Below are 19,130 nucleotides of genomic sequence, written 5' to 3'. Positions count from 1 at the left end.
TTCACTTGAGGCATAGCTGAAGGCCCAACCAATGGGGGATTATAAAAGAGAATGAAAAACAAAAGGACCAGCCCTGCCCAGATCCATCGGCCCTTTATACATTAAAGCTTTTTTCGTTTTTACTTTGTGGATAAGGCTTTCACTTTTGACTAGTCCATATATATGGGTGATGGATGATCAAATGTCAGCCCATTATTCTTAATAATAACAAATCTAATGGAAAGAAATGGAGTAATCAAATTAATATTCAAAATAATTTCTAGCTAGGCCTGTGAATCAGACTTAGCCAAATATATTTTTTTAAATCATGATTGTATGTGACTACATCGGTCTAACCCACCAAAGAAACTAAACATAACATGTTTTATTTTTATTTTTTTGAGAAAAAAACTAAACATAACATGTGAATCATACATTTCCAACTTGTTTGTTTTTTATTTTATAATTCGATAGCATAAGAAGAAGGATTTGAATCCTTGACACCTTTAACCTTTATGTTAGTTGTAAGTTGAAACCAAACACCCTCTCAAAAATAAATAAAGAACAAACCTAACCAGTAACCACCTTTTCTTGTCAATAAATTATGGCCAAAACGACAAATGACAATCTGTCGGTTGTGAATTTCACTACACACGTGATTCATATGCAAATTATAATCTAACTCTTGCTAGTTGCTGCTAGCTGCTACACTCTCTTGGATTGGATAAGAATTGAGCATTAAGAACGCTGGCATGATTAGCATTTCTCATACTCATAGTAAGTTGAATAAAGGAGTGGGGACACCTTTCATTACGTGTCCCCACTCCTTTATTCATATCTTATCATATCCCCCACACACAACAAAAGCTCCACTCTTATGGAGGCAAAAGTAGTTACTTCACCAAAAAGAAAAACCATGACCAATGACAACAAGGAAACCAAGAATTCAAGAAAACCCATCAATGAGGAATCACCCTTGTTGCCAAAGAACCATGCAACCGAGGAGTTCAATGCCAAGAGAGCATCATTTACTGCCTCAGTGTTTAATATATCCACTTCTATTATTGGAGCTGGAATTATGGCACTTCCTGCCACCATGAAGGTGCTGGGTCTTGGGCTTGGAATTGGTATGATAGTGTTTGTGGCTATACTGACAGAGGGTTCGTTGGAAATGCTGCTGAGATTCAGTAGGGTGGGAAACTCTCAGTCTTATGGGGAAGTCATGAGCGATGCTTTTGGCCGCTCTGGGAGGTTGCTGCTTCAGATTTGTATCTTGGTTAACAATGTTGGGACACTCATTGTTTACATGATCATCATTGGTAATATTTTATTTCTAATTTTTTTAGACCATAAGAGAAATTTATTCTGCTTTTACCCTTTTTTAACTCTCAACATATAGTCTGGGCTTTATTCAAGAAGATCAAGAATCAGTAAACTTTAAAAGTTTCCATTTTGATAACATATAAAGGTAAAGAAGATGTGTTTACAGATAGTAGGATTATTGGCATTTCTGAGAGTCAGCTGGTGCACCCTGTTATGCTTTAAGAAGCTGATTTGGCAGAAGCAGCAATAACTATTTCTGATTCTTTATTTCTCATGAAATTGTTAAGATTGATGAATTCTGCTGCTTCTCATAAAAGTAAAAATTGGGGGGGGGGGGGGGGGGAATAATTCTCTGTTTACCTATCGAAATAGCTTGATTTCTTTATAATTCGGTGATTGATTATAATATTAGTGGGTTTTTTTTGCTATTTCAATCAGGTGATGTTCTCTCTGGGACATCTTCTAGTGGAATTCACCATACTGGTGTATTGGAAGGGTGGTTTGGTGAGCACTGGTGGAATGGGCGTACCTTTGTTCTTCTTGTTACAACTATTTCTATATTTGCTCCATTGGCATGCTTTAAGCGGATGGGTAAATGTCTACTCCACTAATCTTGTAAGAATTAACAAATACCAGTTTAAATCCCAAGTGTAAGACTACATGATAGTTTCTCCATCTCACTTGGCACTTTCAGATCGATGGTGTATGATTTGTAATCTTCAATGTCAAACAAATTACTACACAATAATTGCAATACCAATTTTTTATTGTCTGAGTATTTCATAAGGCATGTTTATCTATTGGAGTTGCCACACCAGCTTTTTTTAAGTTCTCATATCAGTGTTTAAAGCACATGATTGATATAACATATTAGACTAATTTGCTTTTGCACTTTCTGTTATATTCGTAAGTCTAAGCATTATGTTTCTTCCTACACTACTTGCATTTGATGTGATCACTTGTTTCTGAACACTAAAAGATTGAGCAAGACATCAATGCAAATCCTGTTCCTTCTCACAATAAATGTAGGAGTCTGGAAGTTCCATGTCTTTTTATGCAAGTAATACCTGACACGAATACACAATACACATTCCTCAAAAAATCCACATCATCTTCATCTCTGCCACCAGTAATCTAATGGAACAATAGCTCCAGCATTTTTATAATATCTACATTTTTGACATGTTTGTGATGAATGATTCAAGCTTTTCATGCTTGCAGATTCACTGAGATACTCATCTGCTTTAGCAGTTGCACTGGCTGTTGTATTTCTGGTTATAACTGCAGGAATCACAATTATCAAATTTTTTAATGGAAGTATTGCGGTGCCCAGGTTGCTGCCTAACGTTACTGATATGACATCTATTTGGAATCTGTTCACAGTTGTCCCAGTTCTTGTGACAGCATTCATATGCCACTTTAATGGTATGTTTGCTGATCATATCATAAATGGAAAGTCTACAATATAAACATCTGCTCTACACATCTGCATGCATAGTGAATGAAGGCATATTTTTTTAGATCAATTTTTGGTTTTGGCTCTCTGTGAAAACTGGTGAAGGAAGTATTCATCTTGGAATAGAACCTTAATCTTCCTGCTAGGAGAATAACAGAATTGTGGTTTTTTTGGATGCCCTATGGTAGAGGGATTTTACTCAAATCTTGTCATTTCATCAACAAATAGGAAGGCTCCAGACTCTTCCTTGCCTACTTTATTCATTTATTGATAATTTGTTAATTTGATGATTTTTCTGTAACTTGAATACGGTGTTGAAAACTTTCTTTGATGTGCTAGATTTTCACCATTAAAGGCAGGTTCTTACGAGGAATTAGAAATATTATAATTTCTGCTCTATGGATTCCTTTCTGTGTTATTGATTTCCAAACCACCCCCCCCCCCCCCCCCCCAATATTAGGATTGGACTTGTCAATCAATTTATAACCTTTCAAACACAACCAATATCTATTTGAACCACTTTTGCTTGTAGTAGTACATCTTGGATCTGCCAATTATGTTATTGCCGAAGTCCTACTCATGGGGCCTGGTCAAATTGGGAGAAGCTGTAGGCATTCCTCCTCCCCCCCACCCCCAACCCCAAATTAAGATGTAGCCAGAAAACTAGATGTTCAATTTTTGTAAGCCAGCATATTGTGTTAGTCACTTATCATCCTTGCCCAATTGACTGAGTCCTCTGTTACAATGATTATTCTTTTCTTCTTTTTTTTGCCAAGGAAAAATGGATAACATTTGTGAGAGATTTCATTTTCTGGATTATGCAGTACATACAATAGACAATGAGCTTGAAGACTCTTCCCTGATACGACCAGTTGTGCAGACATCATTGGCTCTGTGCTCTATTGTCTACGTTCTAACAAGCTTCTTTGGTTTCCTCCTATTTGGTGACTCAACTCTTGATGATGTGCTGGCCAACTTCAACACCGACCTTGGCATTCCATATGGCTCTCTGCTCAATGATATCGTTCGCATCAGCTATGCTCTCCACCTTATGCTTGTTTTCCCAATTCTCTTCTATCCACTGCGCCTCAATTTGGATGGCCTTCTCTTTCCTTCAGCTAGGCCTCTGGTTTTAGATAACCTGAGGTTTGGATTGATCAGCATTGGGCTCCTTTTGCTTGTTTTCTTGGGTGCCAATTTTATACCCAACATATGGGATGTTTTCCAGTTCAGTGGAGCAACAGCTACAGTTTGCATAGGATTTATCTTTCCTGCAGCCATTGCTTTAAGGTAAGTCTTTATAAGAAGTACTTGTTATCATTTTCAACTATAGTAAAGGTATGTCTACATGAGTTAGTAAATTATTCTAAAATACACTAATGATTGAAACATATGGATGGAAGGGAAATCGCAAAGCTGTTTAGGTGACAAGATCATATATTTTACTAATATACAACATTTCTTTTGCTGTCTCTGTACATGTCAATGTCCACTTGATGTTTGGGCTCTTATCCCTAATGAAAGGAATCCAAATGTTCCTGACCACTTGTGACAAGTTAACATAGTCCCCTTTTTAGCACACATGCCTTCTGCTATCAAGGTTTTTCCAATTGATTTTGGTGCTTTGACATTTAGCAACGTTGAGTTTGCAGGAAAATTAAGAACCTACTTACTTAAGATGGCTAGTGGTCAAATATGTTTAGGTTAGCTGTGAAATACATGAACTCTGATTGATGAATTATGGTTGGGTTTTTATCAACATGGTTCGCAGGCTGTAAGCTGATATTATACATGACTTTGCTTCAAATGGCTTAGAGCTATTTAAGTTTTTCTCATCCACTTCCTTTGTCATTCTATTTTTATGCTGCTTCAGGGATCGTCATGGCATAGCAACAAAGAAGGACAAGATACTATCTGTTTTCATGATTGCTCTTGCTGTGTTTTCAAATATGGTGGCAATATATAGTGATGCCTATGCCCTGTACAAAGAGAATCACCCACATGTATGATTTCACTTGGTTTTCACTTTTAGTAATATAATGGACCCATACTGCACTGCACAACCATATGGATCCAGAAAACATCACAAAGTCAGTATGCAAAAATCAATTGTTTTCTGAGTGTAACGTTGTCCCTAAATACTCAAGTGACTGCCACTTATGTTGAATTCGTCGGCATGGACAATGCTATACCTTAATACATCTTCCATCTGTACATCTTCAATATGTCGTTCATACTGGAAATTCTCTAATTTTGCAATTAAAAACCGGTCTGAAATTGCACGCACATTCAATTTGATCCGTTATTGTACTCTTCGTTTTTGCTTTAGATTTATTTATTTATTTATTTTTGTGTGGGAGTGGGGGAACAGAGACAGGGCTAGCTTAGGATAGTTTTTATCTTTAATTTTCTAGGAAAAATTAACTTATAGCTTTATACAATGTCCCCCTCACAGTGTGTAGGTTCCGCAAGTGTGTGTGGAGAGGGAGCCGGTATATGGTGTACCCGGCATATATGCCGGGTCACTCACACAGTGGCGGGTCCCACACACTGTGGGGCCCGCCCCTGTGTGAGACACCCGGCATATATGCCGGGTACAGCATATAATTTTCGGTGGAGAGGGGGTCGCATAAAATCGTCTTAGGGTGAAATATTGCCTATATCGCTCAAGAAAAATCTAGAACCACATAATTTTTCACAATTTCTTACCATAACTGTGACATAATAGAGTGTAATTTGTAAAGAAAAAATGGTGGATTCATGTGTGTAATAATTAACTACTCACAGTCTGGCACATTAAAATTGTGACAAATAAGTTGTGAAATAATTCGTAGCCGTAGAACTACCCATATGACACCCCCCCCCCCCCCCCCCAAATGACGGCCTTTGTGCTCAAATACGTTCCATTTTCTTGAGAAAAAAAAAAAAAAAAAAAAAAAAAAGTTTTTCCCATGAGAGATACGTGGTGTGAATTCCACTAAAAATATTTAATCTTTTTAATACTACTAATTCTAGTTCCAACTCAACCACTTTCCCTCAGTTTTGTGATGAAGAACTGCACCCCATGTTCCCTCCACTACCATCCAGACAATTTTGACATAGCCAATCATTAGTTGGAAGGCACAGACAGATGCCTATCCACTTGGATGAACCACTTGGATGAACGCTTATGCATAGATCATATTCATATACATTGCTGACAATCAGAATGGATATTCTAATAAATCAGACCTCAATTCTTGTCATTGGTTTAGCCCTTTTCTTTGTAATATTATGAGGGGAGACCAGGCCATTGTTTAAAAAACTTAAAAGAGGATGCATCAATTGATGGGGGATATGTAGTTATGTACTGCAAGCATATTAAGCAACTCAAAATGTATTATTTTCTCTCTTTATTTCTTTAGAATCAATTGGAAAATGTTGCTTTGAATCAGAGAAAGAATCAAAAGGGAGGACAATAACTAGCATCAGAATACATTCTACACATGAAATGGTAAACTATACTCACAAAGAAAGACACTGCCAACAACCCAATAGACTAGTTGAGCAAAATTATCAGAAGCCCACTGAGACTTGTTGCACTCATTGTTTCTGAAGATATAGAACCTTGATATGGTATCCAGGACTATCATCCTTTGCTAATTTGTTTTAATCCCCTAAAGTGTTGAAGCTCTAACTTCCTCTGTTTTATACCAAGCCCTACTCATCAAAAAAATGTTGGAGCTGTTCCTGTTCTTTCCAAAAATACTGCACATTACATCCATCTCATTTTCTCAGTTCCTTTTGAAGTAGCAGATGGAGAAGATAGGACCGAATCCCTTGTTTGGGATATTTCCTGCTAATGGCTGAACGCATTCTGTTTTGACAATATGTACAAGAATTCCTGCAGGAAACTGATTGCGGGTAGCCGAACCTTGAGTTTCTTCTCAACTTTATTTCTATAATGGCCTATAGGACCTTGCCTTGACAATCTCATGCCTGATGAATGGAAGAGCTAAGCTGTAATCACCTTCCATTGAATGACAGATAATGACAGAGATACAGAGTCCAAGTTAAGAAGGGGCACTACTGAAGTAAGCATTTGGCTCAGACTAGTTGAAGAAATAAGGAGATTCTAGCACATCTCTAAGATCAAAGTCTCCCCGCTCTGGTAAGGGAGGAAAGTTCAACTTAGGGAAAGACTTCTGGAAGCTCTCCAACAACTGTATAAAGTAAAACAAAAGCAATCATCAAACATTATCATACCTCAGTGAGTGTAATATAACAAACCACCAATCACAAGTAAATAACAAAATGGGAGGTCTTCCATCATAGTTGAAGAACTTTTATAAGTAAAGATACTTTACATTCTCTAGTATTGGGGCCCCGTATAGTTCAACAAACTTTTCTCTGAGTATTTTGTTCATTTCATCAACATCAGATGCATGGGTCCAATATGAATCGTGGACTCCTGTAATTAAACATTGGTATCATATGGTGAAATTTCAAACATGTTAATGCACATATGTTTGTGATATATATAAAGTGGGAAGAGATTCAGCACAAACCTGCAAAGTTCAGGCCTGCCTTTTTGCAGGCAACAGCAGTCATCATCATGTGTGAACCATCAAGGGAGTGCACAAAATTTGGGGGAAAAGCTGTCCTCTGCCGCTTAACCATGACCTATGAAAGTGCGACCAAAAAAAAAAAATAGTTATCAAAGGATTGGTTCTTACATCCTTTAAACTCGAGTATGAGATAACTTTAAAATCATATATGGGATAAATATCAGTAACTGGCTGTAACCAGTTGACTTCATGTGGATCCCACAGGATTTCAGCTCAAATCTGAGTACTAATTTGATTCAGATCTAAGTCCTCTCTCTCTCTCTCTCTCTCTCTCTCTCTCTCTCTCTCTCTCTATATATATATATATATATATATATATATATATGAGATGGGTTCAAGTTACACTTGAAGTTACACATTTTTTAGACCATGAACTTCTAATAGATCTAATGGTCAAAATAACACCATTGGCCATGTCAGCATTGAACATTTAATGCTTGCTAAATCAACTAATCTATTTAATACTTTTTTTTCCTCTCTCTCTCCTTAATAATTACAGCTCTCAAAAAGTTGAGGGAGAGGGTGGTATCGCTGGGACTGGGTAGAGGAATGAGAGTTCGTAGCGAATTATGTCAGTAAGAGTAGTTACCTAAGGGAAATGAAAGGTGGCTTTTTAACTAAAAATTGGATGTAGATTTGAACCATCAGATTTTTTTTTTAAATATGAAAAAAAAAAGGATTTGAATAATCTGTTGGATATACTCCAATAATCATATTGGCTTTCTTCTATTTGATTGAGTGCTCTCTTGTTTATTTCTCTTTATTGTAACTTCATGCGAATGATGTTGGCGTCAGGAAGAGATTTTCTGTTTTACAGGGCTTGGCCTTGTTGGTAAGTTGGTTATAGGAAAGTATGTTGATAGGGTAAAACTTTTACATTCAATAATGATTTGCTATTAAGTTCATTAGGATGAGGTCTCTTCTGTGCATCCATGGCAGAGAAATATCTCCCTCTGCTTTGAGAGTTGTAATTGATAAGGCTAGAGAGAAAAATAAGTGATTGAATTGAATAGATTAGTTGATTTGGCAAGCAATAAATATTCAATGCTAACATGGCCAGTAGTGTTATTTTAACCATTAGATCTATTAGAAATCTATGGTCTAACAAAGGTATAACTTGAACTCATCTCTCTCTCTCTCTCTCTCTCTCTCTCTCTCTCTCTCTCTATATATATATATATATATATTAAGTTCAGACTCTCTATTTGATATTTTAGCTTAGATTTAAATCCAAATCAGGACAGAAATGGATTGATTTTATAACTGGATTTCTATCCATTGACTGCCCTAATTTATCAGACAAGAATTTGGCATAAATTCAACACTTCTCTTTAGGGAAAAAAGATATGAGAAAAAGATTGAAGAAAGCTACCTTGTCAGTTTCTCGTCGTAGTGTCAACACCTGAAGAGAGGTCTTAATCTGCATTAAATTGAACACAGCCTTAATGACACACTAAATTTTAATGTTGTATTTGTTTTAAATTGTCCTAACATTAAAAATAAGTGCATCAGCCAATTTGAAGTTCCATAATTTTATAAGAACATTACAAGGTGCCTTCCCAATTGCCGGTAAGGTTGTACCACAGGAAGTCCAAGAGGGGTGGTCCATCGCACAGGTTGATTCTCCGAAGCTATCACCTGTTATACATTAAATTTAGGTATCAGTTGTACAAAATAGTGAACAATACTACATTTCTACAAAAGCATAAGCAATAACGACTAAGCACAAAACCTGAAAAAGAAACATATACTTTAACATTGCCAACATCATGTTGAGAGACAGCTGCCAGAGAGTAAGCAGCTCAACAGCAATGAGTACAAATATTACACTGCTTCCTGACCACAAGATTACAATAATGCAACAAAATTCTAGCACCAGAAACTCTATACCATACCATACATGGATATGTGCAAAAGGCAACAAGAAAACCATATTTGGGATTCTTATTGCACTTAATCGTTACCCGTAATGCCCGATGAAGAATCAAACCAAAGGAAAAGCCACCAACGAAGAATAAAAAGAGGAATGAGGGGCCCAAATTGAATAAATTTTTCCATTTATAAAGTTAAGAATAAAAAGAGGAATGAGGGGGAGTCTAGGCCTACATCTGAGGGAAAGCGTTAAAATAATGGTTAAATCATTAAATTCACCATTCCCTAGTAGCTTAACCTTTTGAGACAATAGGTATATTATCAATATTAGTAGAAACTAATCAGGTCTATCAAAGTTCCCAAACTTGTTACCCTCTTAACAGGATTTGGCACATGGACATTTAGTAGACTAGGATTTGAGACACTTTAACAAATGTACATGATGCTCTGTCTTTGACCAAGAAACTTGAAAGGTCCAAGCCAATTCCATACATGAAAAAATTGTCATATATATAAGAGAACAACGATAACAACTACAGAGTCCTAGTCCCAATATTTTGGACCGGCTATGGATCCTCAACAAAGTAATCATAGTCAACCACATGAATTCTATAAGCCATTCTATTTTATCCAAAGTCATATTTTCTATTATCTCCTTATTGAAGATTTTTTTTTACTAATACTAATGTTAGTTAAGGTCTTTCTCTACCTTTTTTCATTCCCTTGACTTGAATCAATTCACTCTTTCTCAATGGTGTATTAATTGCTCTCCTCTACACACGATCAAAAAATGTCAAGTGACTCTCCCACTTCTTTTTATCAACAGTGGTCACCCCTATCTTTAAGAACATTTCTTCATTTCAAATCTTAACTTAATATTCCCATTTTAGTTACTCTCTTTTATGAACATGTTACTTCTTAGAGCATGATCAGCAAATTGTTGGTATCCCAAAAAGAAAAAGAACTTGCTTGATACACAAATTGATCACCAAACAAATGAGACACACCTTTGCACAATCGCCAAGCCAGCTCATGATGCTTCTTGCAGCTTCAAACATCTCTCCTAAGGCAGTCAAGGTGGTCTGCTCATGCAGTGAAATATTCAGTACAAAGTTATATATGCAGACTCAAAGACACAATGCACACGAGAGTGCATGCATTACACAAACACAGAGACACACAGTTCAGTATTATTCTCACACCTTCGCAGCATAGCAAGATGCAGCAAACAGCTCTGAATCATCTGCAATGGCACAACGTTCCTTTAATCTCTTCTTGATCTGATCACGGGCACCGATATAAGTGACACCATACACTGATGTCATTACTGTTTGCTTCACCAATTTTCGGTCCACCTATTGGATACCCAGTAATGAAAAAATTTATCAGCATTATAATATGAGCAATCAGCACAAGCAGTGCCAAATAAAATTCAAAAACTCCGAGCCACCTATTCACATAAAATATAATAGTGTTAGCTAAGCCAATACAGTCAGTCTTCTACGCCAAATACATAATCTTGAACAAGAATTTACATGGATTAGGATCCTCTAAATTTATTAGAGCAATTCTATCGTGGAGCAACGAAAATCCTGTCCATTCATTTTGAAATATTTGGATAGGATTTTACCACATCATCAATATTAAAACAAGGAAAAGGTTTGGCTTCAAATATGTTTGGAGCCTCGGGCTCCAACCACCTATAGGAAAATGACAGATGTCCCGTCAGTGTTAGTAAAAGCGTTAAGCACACTTAAGTGCATAGGCCTTTTGGAGCCTAAGCACAAAGCACAAGCACATGCCTGATTAAAGTAAAGACAGTTTTCAAATGTAATATCTCATAACTTCTAATAGAAATATTCTTAACATGTAATAAAAAATAATAATAATAACTCAAAATTTGTAGATTTTACCTGTAAGTGCAATTGTAAAATGTTTGTAAGTTCAAATTTTACCTAAGTTATTTCAATTCTTAAAATTTTTATATAGTAAATTGAAAAAAATTATCAATGGTTAATATCATAATAATCTAGTCATATAAAGTTTAGACATAATATTTTGTATAATTCTCTTGTGCTTTATAACAGTACATAACCATAATAGGTATGGTCAAATGATGTATATGGTTCAATCAACATATATCTTAAAGTCAAAGACCAAAAGGCACAAGAATTGTAAATTAACATTGTTTGTAACTTATAAATTGTAAAAAATAATACAATGTTTGTGTAATACAACACCCTAAGGATAGTGGTTGTGTAGTAAATTATTGGTCCATGTCATTTCTTTCAAGATCAAACAATTAATTTTGATGATCCACACTTTTTTTAGCAATAAAATTAAAAATAAAAATAAAAATAAAAAAGGCATACTTTGTGCTTTTTCAAAAAGCACCAAAAAGCATGCCTAAAGCATTTTTCTTTAAGTGAGCTTTTTTTTGCTAGCGCAACATTGAGAGCTTGGAGCTTTGAGCTTAAGCATGCCTAAAGCACACTTTTAACAACACTTGTCATGTGCATTGAACATGACTCACACAGTTGGTTGGGTTAAGTGAGTCATGTGCATTGCACATTGCAAGGATTAATATCATCTTCCTACCAGTTCTTATTGGAGCCAACTTTTAAACAAATGTTGACAATAACTAATTTGGTATCTATTTAAAGTATTGATGATGTGACAAAATTCAATCCATTCATTTCAAAATGATGAAAACATAGGATCTTAATCCATTTTAGGAACTTCATGGTGGAGTTACCGTAAAAGATCTTAAGGATCCTAATCCATTTTACAAAAATAAAAATACAATGACAAATAATGATGAGAACCTGATTGATTAAAAGCCTCGCATGCAATGCATTTGGATTACTTGCAGGATCTTTCTCTGCATCTCTCCTCATGATATCAAGTACTCTGCAACCATAACAACAAAGTTCAATCAGATTTTTTATGACAAGACGACAGTAGGTTAAACAATGAGGGTACTGGGTACATTTCCCCTTATAAATCCCTATATGCAAGGCAAGTGGTTACAGGTAAGGATGGTATAATTTCATTTTTCCCCTCACTTTCCTAATCCCCAATTAAATTGTATCCCTTACTGTGGGCTACAACCTTGCCTGGCATCATCTAGCATATTTGTCCTCCCCCTTTCTCCTCCCCCCCCCCCCCCTTTAAAATTTTACCGAGAAGAAAGTAAAAACACTTCTAGAACCCATCCTATCTATGCAAGAATAATTTGATATCCAACAGAGCTATCCAACCTGAACAAGTCAACAAAGGACTTATCTAAAACAGATACTGAAGAAATAAAAGTCATCAAAATTGATTTCATTGCACTGCCTTGAAAAAATAAGATTCACAGGAGATTTTCTTTTATTTTACGCTACTAGGGAAGAATTTTTATTTTTGTGTGTAAGGGGCTTCCTTCCACTTTTCATTTTGATTTGGTTTTTCATTTACAGATTTCTTTTCAATCCATCAGAAAAATTTGTCCCCTGCTAATATATTCTCACACACACAGATAGAGTGCTAACCTGGCAGCAATTCCTGAGTAAACATCTGCAGGTTTATCTCCCGCAACAAGATTTACCGCAGCCGCTCCCAACTATGAAATTAAAGCAATTTAATCAACAAATAAAAAAAAAATTGCAGAGAAGTGTAAGGAGTATAACACACATGTTAGACAAGAAGGATGGAAATTAATTTGGCAAGAGTTAAGCAGTCTGAGAATTTTGAATTCCCCTAGAGGTAGTTTGATAACCACGAGAAGATATATCATATATGCATATAGCAGAACCAAGTCTTCCTCATGTAACCTCTCTCTCTCTCTCTCTCTCTCTCTCAATATGTAATTTATTTGTTGCAAGTTTTAAAGCATCAAATTTATGTCCAAAAAGAATTTTAGCTTAATATGAAAGGTTCATTAATGAATATATGTCCTAAAAGCACACTTAGATCATACATCCGTATAAGAGAGCTTCATTGTGCATCTTATATGTACTGCATCTTTCTTCTATTAAAGCAATTAGAGAAGTTTGTTACCTTGTCCCTTCCAAGGGCAGCATAATGTTGTAAGCCATTACACGAACCATCCTTGCAGAAGAATCAAGAGAGAAAAAAACAATAAGGAAAATACTAGAGTTGGGACAAAAAACCAAAGCATGGGTTTAGCAGAATGTGTGAGCGCATGTGTAAAGGATTCAAATATAAACCCATTATTAAGAGATTACCCAAAAAAAAAAAAACTCTCTCGCAAATGTAAACTGTACTATAAGCATGTGTGCCTCCAACAATGGATTAATGTGCCAGTTGCCTATAAGGGGCAAAGCCTCCACATTATAGACCTTAAGGCCTGCTCAAGTCTTTATAATTATTAGAAATTTTCCAGTCAATCTGAACAGCAGATTGATAAAGTAAATTATAAAAAGAAAATTCAGCTTCAAGAAACTAAACATTCACTTCTACCAAATGAAACACATGCAGAAGCAAACCTCATTCACACAGGCAGACAGTAGTGTGCACATAGAGAAGCACAAAAATTTATGCATGCAATAATATCCTGACTTTAGTTCCAATTGATACAATTGCATCCAAATTTAACTTTCTTCCTTCTCCTCTTTTGGGGGATTAAACACTTTGTTTCATCTCATTATAGATTAAAAAGTTTCCAGAGAAGTATGTTGATTTTGATTTTTTCTTGAAGTGAAACAGAGTATCAAGTACATACTAGGCTATTATTTACTCAATAAAAATATTCCCAGAATAACATTTGTGACCACACGTAAGGAAAAAAGTACCTGGTGGACAGGCATGTGAGATATAGTAGTTTCTGGGGAGGGGTTTCTCAACGCTTCTGAGAGATTAATACAAGCTGCCAAGCATTGAAATGGATCCTCTGCACCCAACCACCACCGCTTACCTTCAAGGGGCCTGTCTGCAGAATCGAAGATATCATCCAAATGGTTTTCAGCAAATGCTATTCGGCCCTCATAAGATAACTTATCCACACCACCAGCATACAAATTTGCCAAATGTATCTTCAGCCACCTTAATCCTGCCTTTCCAAGAGGACGCCCCTCCGCAAACTCTAGGATGCCTCGGCACAGATCAGATCCAAGATGATTTAAATATGGGTGCATGGGGTATGCACGACCTCGGAAATCAAGGTTGTGAGGGTAGTAGAAGCCTTCCTCATCCTTCATCTTCCGAGCAACCTGCTTCCCAATTAAAAGAATTAATACACAATCTGATTGGGAGCTCCAACAGCTCTAAGTAGATTCAACTAATCAAGGTAGCTCTTACAGCAAGTTTAAGTTCTATATCGCACCGCTGTGAATGCCTCTCGCTATTCTCCTTTTTTGCAGCTTTAACTTTCCACTTCCATTTCCGAATTTCTGTTTCATCTTCTGTGTCTGGTTCCTCTGGCAGAGGGACCTATTTCAGAAAAGTGAAGATGAAAGGTTAATAACCAGAAGCACAATGCTGTAATGGATAATTATTTTCAGTGACAAGGAAGAAAATAGCAATTTAGTATTTTGTTGAACAGTATGAGCTTCTTTGATTCAGAAGAGTGGAAAAATAATCCACCAATGAAAAAGGAAAAATAAATTGTTACCCACATCTTCACGGTCGATCAAGTCAGCAAGACCACCTCCACTAGCCCATATTCTGTCTATCACACTAAGTACCCTTTTGTTTACCCTCCATTTGGTATTTCCAAGTGTATCTAGAGCCTACTTCATAAAACAATCACAGCATTAGTGCAACAACTGACAAGCAAAATTAAGAAAGCCTCACATAGAGCAAATATGTATGATCATAGGATGAACTTTCAAGGCCTTTCATAGGTGGGGAATAAGATACAGAACTAATGACCACACTAAGGAAGAAATTCAGATCAGGCTCTAAAGAGACAAAACCCAGGGCTCTCAAACCTCAAAAACAGGTTCTAGTTGGTTTCTAGGAGTCCTCTTAACTGCTTCACGTTGTTGTCTTGCTCCATGAATTCGCATGACATACGATGGTAAAAACAAGTATGCTCCTTTATCATACCTGCCAAAAAATTGCAAATTTTTAACTAAAAACCAAAAGATAGACCCAGCATGCAATGCTCAAAGTACAAATTTAGCTAGCTTTCATTGAGCATTTAAGTAGCATAACAAGCAATTTAAGCAGAAGATATTAGAAATTTTTAATTCTATATTGGTATGATCCAGTAGCCTATATTCTCTAATTAAAAATATCATTTTCCTTAGAACAACCCAGAATGAAACAAACAGAGATTTTGGTAGAAAGTTGGATGCCATACCCTGTCCAATTTGTAGGAGGCACTAACATAGGCATATAAGGAATGACCATGTGCCTAGCCTGTTTAGACAAACAGAAAGTAGAACTGTTGTTATTCATCTTGGATAAATAAGCGTGCAAAAAATTACATCCTTGCACTTTCCATAGTGTCAAAAAAGAAAACTTTTATTAGTTAAAAGTACCAACAAAACAACCATTCAATGAAGTGCCATGCAAAGAAGGTAGTGGTGTACTTACAGTTCTCTCCAGCCCTTTGCGAACTAGAGGGTCACATTCGATAACACCATATCTCCTGCTGCATTTCCTATAGACAACAAAGGTAAAGAACACAATTATATATAGCGATGAGAGAGAGGAACAAAAACTGAATTCAATGGAGATGGAATTCTCCTCACTGTGACTGTGCTTCTTTTGTCACAGTTTTCAAGGTGTGTACAAATGCAGGTCGAATGTCTGGTGGACCATCTCCAAATTGATCGATTGGAGGTTGTATATAAGCCGTTTCCATTAACAATTGAATCAAGCGGCAGCCGACCTGGAAATTACAAGAACCAAGGTATAACAACAATAACAACAACAAAGACCATTCCCATAATAACAAGTACAGACATCACAGACCTTAACTTGAGCCTCCTGACCCCAAGGTTTTGAATCATCCTGTTCCTTCACTATTTCCCTTACTTGAACCACCTTTTTCTTTTTCAACAGGTTACGAACTTTTTTCCGTAGTTTCTCTTTTTCATTTTTCAATTTTTCCTGTTCAATATTCATGGGATCACATTCACCTTCAGATTTCTTATCTGTTGTGTTCTTATCAGATTCACCTTCCACTCTCTTATCCGTTGCCCTCTTCTTCTTTGTCTTGTCTAAAAATCTGTGTATCCTAGCCTGATGTACATAAGCAATCATTACATAATAGCTTTCAGCAAGAGAAAACCAGGAAAATTACTCTGATTGGGGAAAATTGTAAATTTATGATATTTCTTGACATTTAAGAAACCCACCATCACTAAACATTAGAATTCAACCGCTGAAGGGCATTTTTGAGTTAGTGGACCATTAACAGAGTGAAGTTGATAGTTTAAGTTGTAGCCACAGTTTGTAAATTGTAGGATGGAAAACACAGAAGTATTGTTAAAAGACAAATTATTTGGTATCAAAAAGTCATATTTCTGTCAAATTCATCACAAAATATGAACACTGAAGCTGTTGGGCGCAGATTAAAAGAAGTATGAGAAATGAAAAAGTGAAAAACAGACCCACCTCATTTTCGATTGCTTCACCTATCTGGAGGGCAGCTTGCACTACCCTGCTACTGCCAACACCACCAGTATTAGTCATCAACAATCCCATCAACTTATGCATTGTGATAACAGCCATCATATCGGGTGTTAATTGATCAAAAAAGGGAGAATGAGAGGGCTTAGTCTTCTTTTCCTTTCTAGATTCTTGATCAGCAGCAATAGCATCCCTTAAGGGTTCAAACCAACCAAGAAATAAGGACTTCATGTAAGGCAAATTGGGAGCAAGCTTCTGCTCACACATATCAGTAAGGAGCTCCTGGTACTCCTTGGCAGCATCTTCCCAGGCCTTGGTCTCTAACTTGATTTGCCGATTTCGAAGCACATTATACTTGGCTATCCCCATACCAGCCACCATTTTCTTGGGCTTGGGATTGGGATTGGGATTGGGCTGTTGCCACTGAGAGTCCACAGCCAGTTGATCTTGTCTATGTCTATGTCTGATCATCAAGTCTTGGACTTCATCGGAGCCAGAACCAGAGAATTCCTCCTCGGAGGTAATAGCAATAGCCTCAGCAGCAGTGGCGTAATAATTATAGTTCCCAGAAGAAGAAGAAGCGGCAAAAGGGTTTGAGGAATTTGGGAAGCTGGGTCTTCCTAATCCGAATCCATTGTTTTGGGAAGACAATAATAACAAGGGAATGGATATTGGAGAAAAACCCAGCGAAGAATTTGAGCGTGTTGGAATAATCTTGTGGGCAGAAAGGAAGTCATGAGAAAATTTCATCGAAAGTGGAGAGTCGGAGGAAGAAAACTTAATAATGTTTTTGGAAGAAGCATGTTTGGCGAAATTCCTCCACATGTTAGATTAATTGATGAGAAAGAGAACCGCCAGGAGAAGACGAAAATTGAAATGAGCATATGAATATGAATAAGAATAAGAAGTAGAAGAAGTAGTTTTAGTTGTAGTAGTAAAACGGAGAAGCGAGAGACAGAGAGAGAATGAGATCTGGGAGGGCAAGAGGAAGACACAAAGGGAGCGGAAGAGGAAGACACAAAGGGAGCTTATACAGTCTAAAACAGTAAAACTACCTCAATTCTCGAACAGCCGCCTCTCAACTTAAAACCCTCCTTAAACCTACGTTTCTTCTTAGGGCGCTTCGGGCAGGGGGCTTTACTGTAATGTTCGTTTTCTTTTTTCTCCCTTTTGAAACCTGTGTTTTTTATTTTAAACATTTAGTTCTATTTATTAATAAAAATAGTGTTGGTTTATTAGTTGATTTTCTGCTACGTTAAATTGTATTTTGCTATTTTTATATTAGTAATATATTAAACTATAAAATGTAAAAATCACATAAAAATATATGAATTCAAATATTTTTAGCAAATTCTATGAGCTATATAAACACACACATTTTTTGTTGGATTTCTCCCACGGTCGTTTCACTCTTATCTCACTAACATTGAAACCACCCCATTACCTCGACCGGGCCAGCTCAACAATTTTGAGGGCCTTAGGTGAAAATTTTAAGTAAGTTCTTTTTTAAGCTTTAAAGTCTAAACTTAGACAAATAAAAATTAATTTATAACATATTTTAATAAATTAGTATCACTATAATACAAATGAGTTGATATAATATACATAAAAAAATACATCAAATTATTAATTGGTGTGATAATTTATAATAATTGATAAAGTAAGAGTTTGCATTTTTTTTTTTTTTTAAATGTGATAACTTAGGGTCCGTTTGGTTGGAGGAGTGGAAAAGTGGGAGGATAGAAAAGATTTTATTTTCTCTCCTATTTGTTTGGTTGGGGTGAAAAAGTGGAGAGATGAAAAAAATGGATTTGAATAAATTTACTCATATGCCATTTGTAAGTGCACAATTGCACCTGGACCCAAAGACAATTACAGGCTCAGGCCCAATGAGCCTTAAACAATAAAATTTGTAGAGTGTGAGCTTGAAATCTAAGTTAGAGGTAATGAGAACTTGATAACAGGCTAAAAGTTACAAACACTTGTAAATAACAAATGATAATTGCAAATAGACCTACTCGGACATAAGCCGAGGACTACTCCTGTATTATTTCTCTTTCTCTCTTAAAAGTTACAATTCTTAATTTCTTTCTTTGTTACCGACCGACCCTTCTTTCTTTGGCATTCATCCCCCTTAAATACTTCTTTTTCTGATGCTTTATCCACGTGTTGCTCCAACCCCCTCCTCCCTAGATATTTCTTTTCTTAGTGCCTTTGAATAGTGACCAGAAGTTTCAGTTCTACTGTTCAGGGGTCACTTCCCCATTAAGGTGGCCAGGGAGGTAGGTGCAGTGTCTTTAATGTGGTGG

General features: G+C 36.4%; 2 protein-coding genes across 2 annotated transcripts; one reads left to right on the top strand and one right to left on the bottom strand.

Annotated features, from left to right (window-relative positions):
* Positions 1-830: 830 nt before the first annotated feature.
* On the top strand, positions 831-5,044 carry LOC142629854 (amino acid transporter AVT6A-like). Its single transcript, XM_075803899.1, has 5 exons — positions 831-1,298; positions 1,741-1,893; positions 2,524-2,727; positions 3,583-4,048; positions 4,632-5,044. Exons 1-5 carry the CDS (start codon positions 857-859, stop codon positions 4,765-4,767), a joined length of 1,401 nt encoding a protein of 466 aa, XP_075660014.1. The 5' UTR covers positions 831-856; the 3' UTR covers positions 4,768-5,044.
* A 1,079-nt stretch (positions 5,045-6,123) lies between these two features.
* LOC142629852 (DNA-directed RNA polymerase 1B, mitochondrial-like) lies at positions 6,124-17,963 on the bottom strand. The gene is made up of 19 exons (XM_075803897.1): positions 16,807-17,963; positions 16,162-16,431; positions 15,939-16,078; positions 15,781-15,847; positions 15,545-15,603; positions 15,171-15,288; positions 14,856-14,969; positions 14,539-14,670; positions 14,034-14,450; positions 13,279-13,329; positions 12,771-12,841; positions 12,063-12,147; positions 10,440-10,592; positions 10,245-10,319; positions 8,914-9,003; positions 8,738-8,785; positions 7,306-7,420; positions 7,105-7,208; positions 6,124-6,960 (listed from the first exon to the last, which is right to left on the bottom strand). Exons 1-19 carry the CDS (start codon positions 17,644-17,646, stop codon positions 6,850-6,852), a joined length of 3,060 nt encoding a protein of 1,019 aa, XP_075660012.1. The 5' UTR covers positions 17,647-17,963; the 3' UTR covers positions 6,124-6,849.
* Between the last annotated feature and the right edge of the window lie 1,167 nt (positions 17,964-19,130).

Source organism: Castanea sativa, chromosome 3 (assembly GCF_040712315.1).
Source record: "Castanea sativa cultivar Marrone di Chiusa Pesio chromosome 3, ASM4071231v1".
Classification (NCBI taxonomy): Eukaryota; Viridiplantae; Streptophyta; class Magnoliopsida; order Fagales; family Fagaceae; genus Castanea; species Castanea sativa.
Note: the sequence above shows the minus strand (reverse complement) of the source record. Positions and strands in the feature narration are given on the sequence as shown.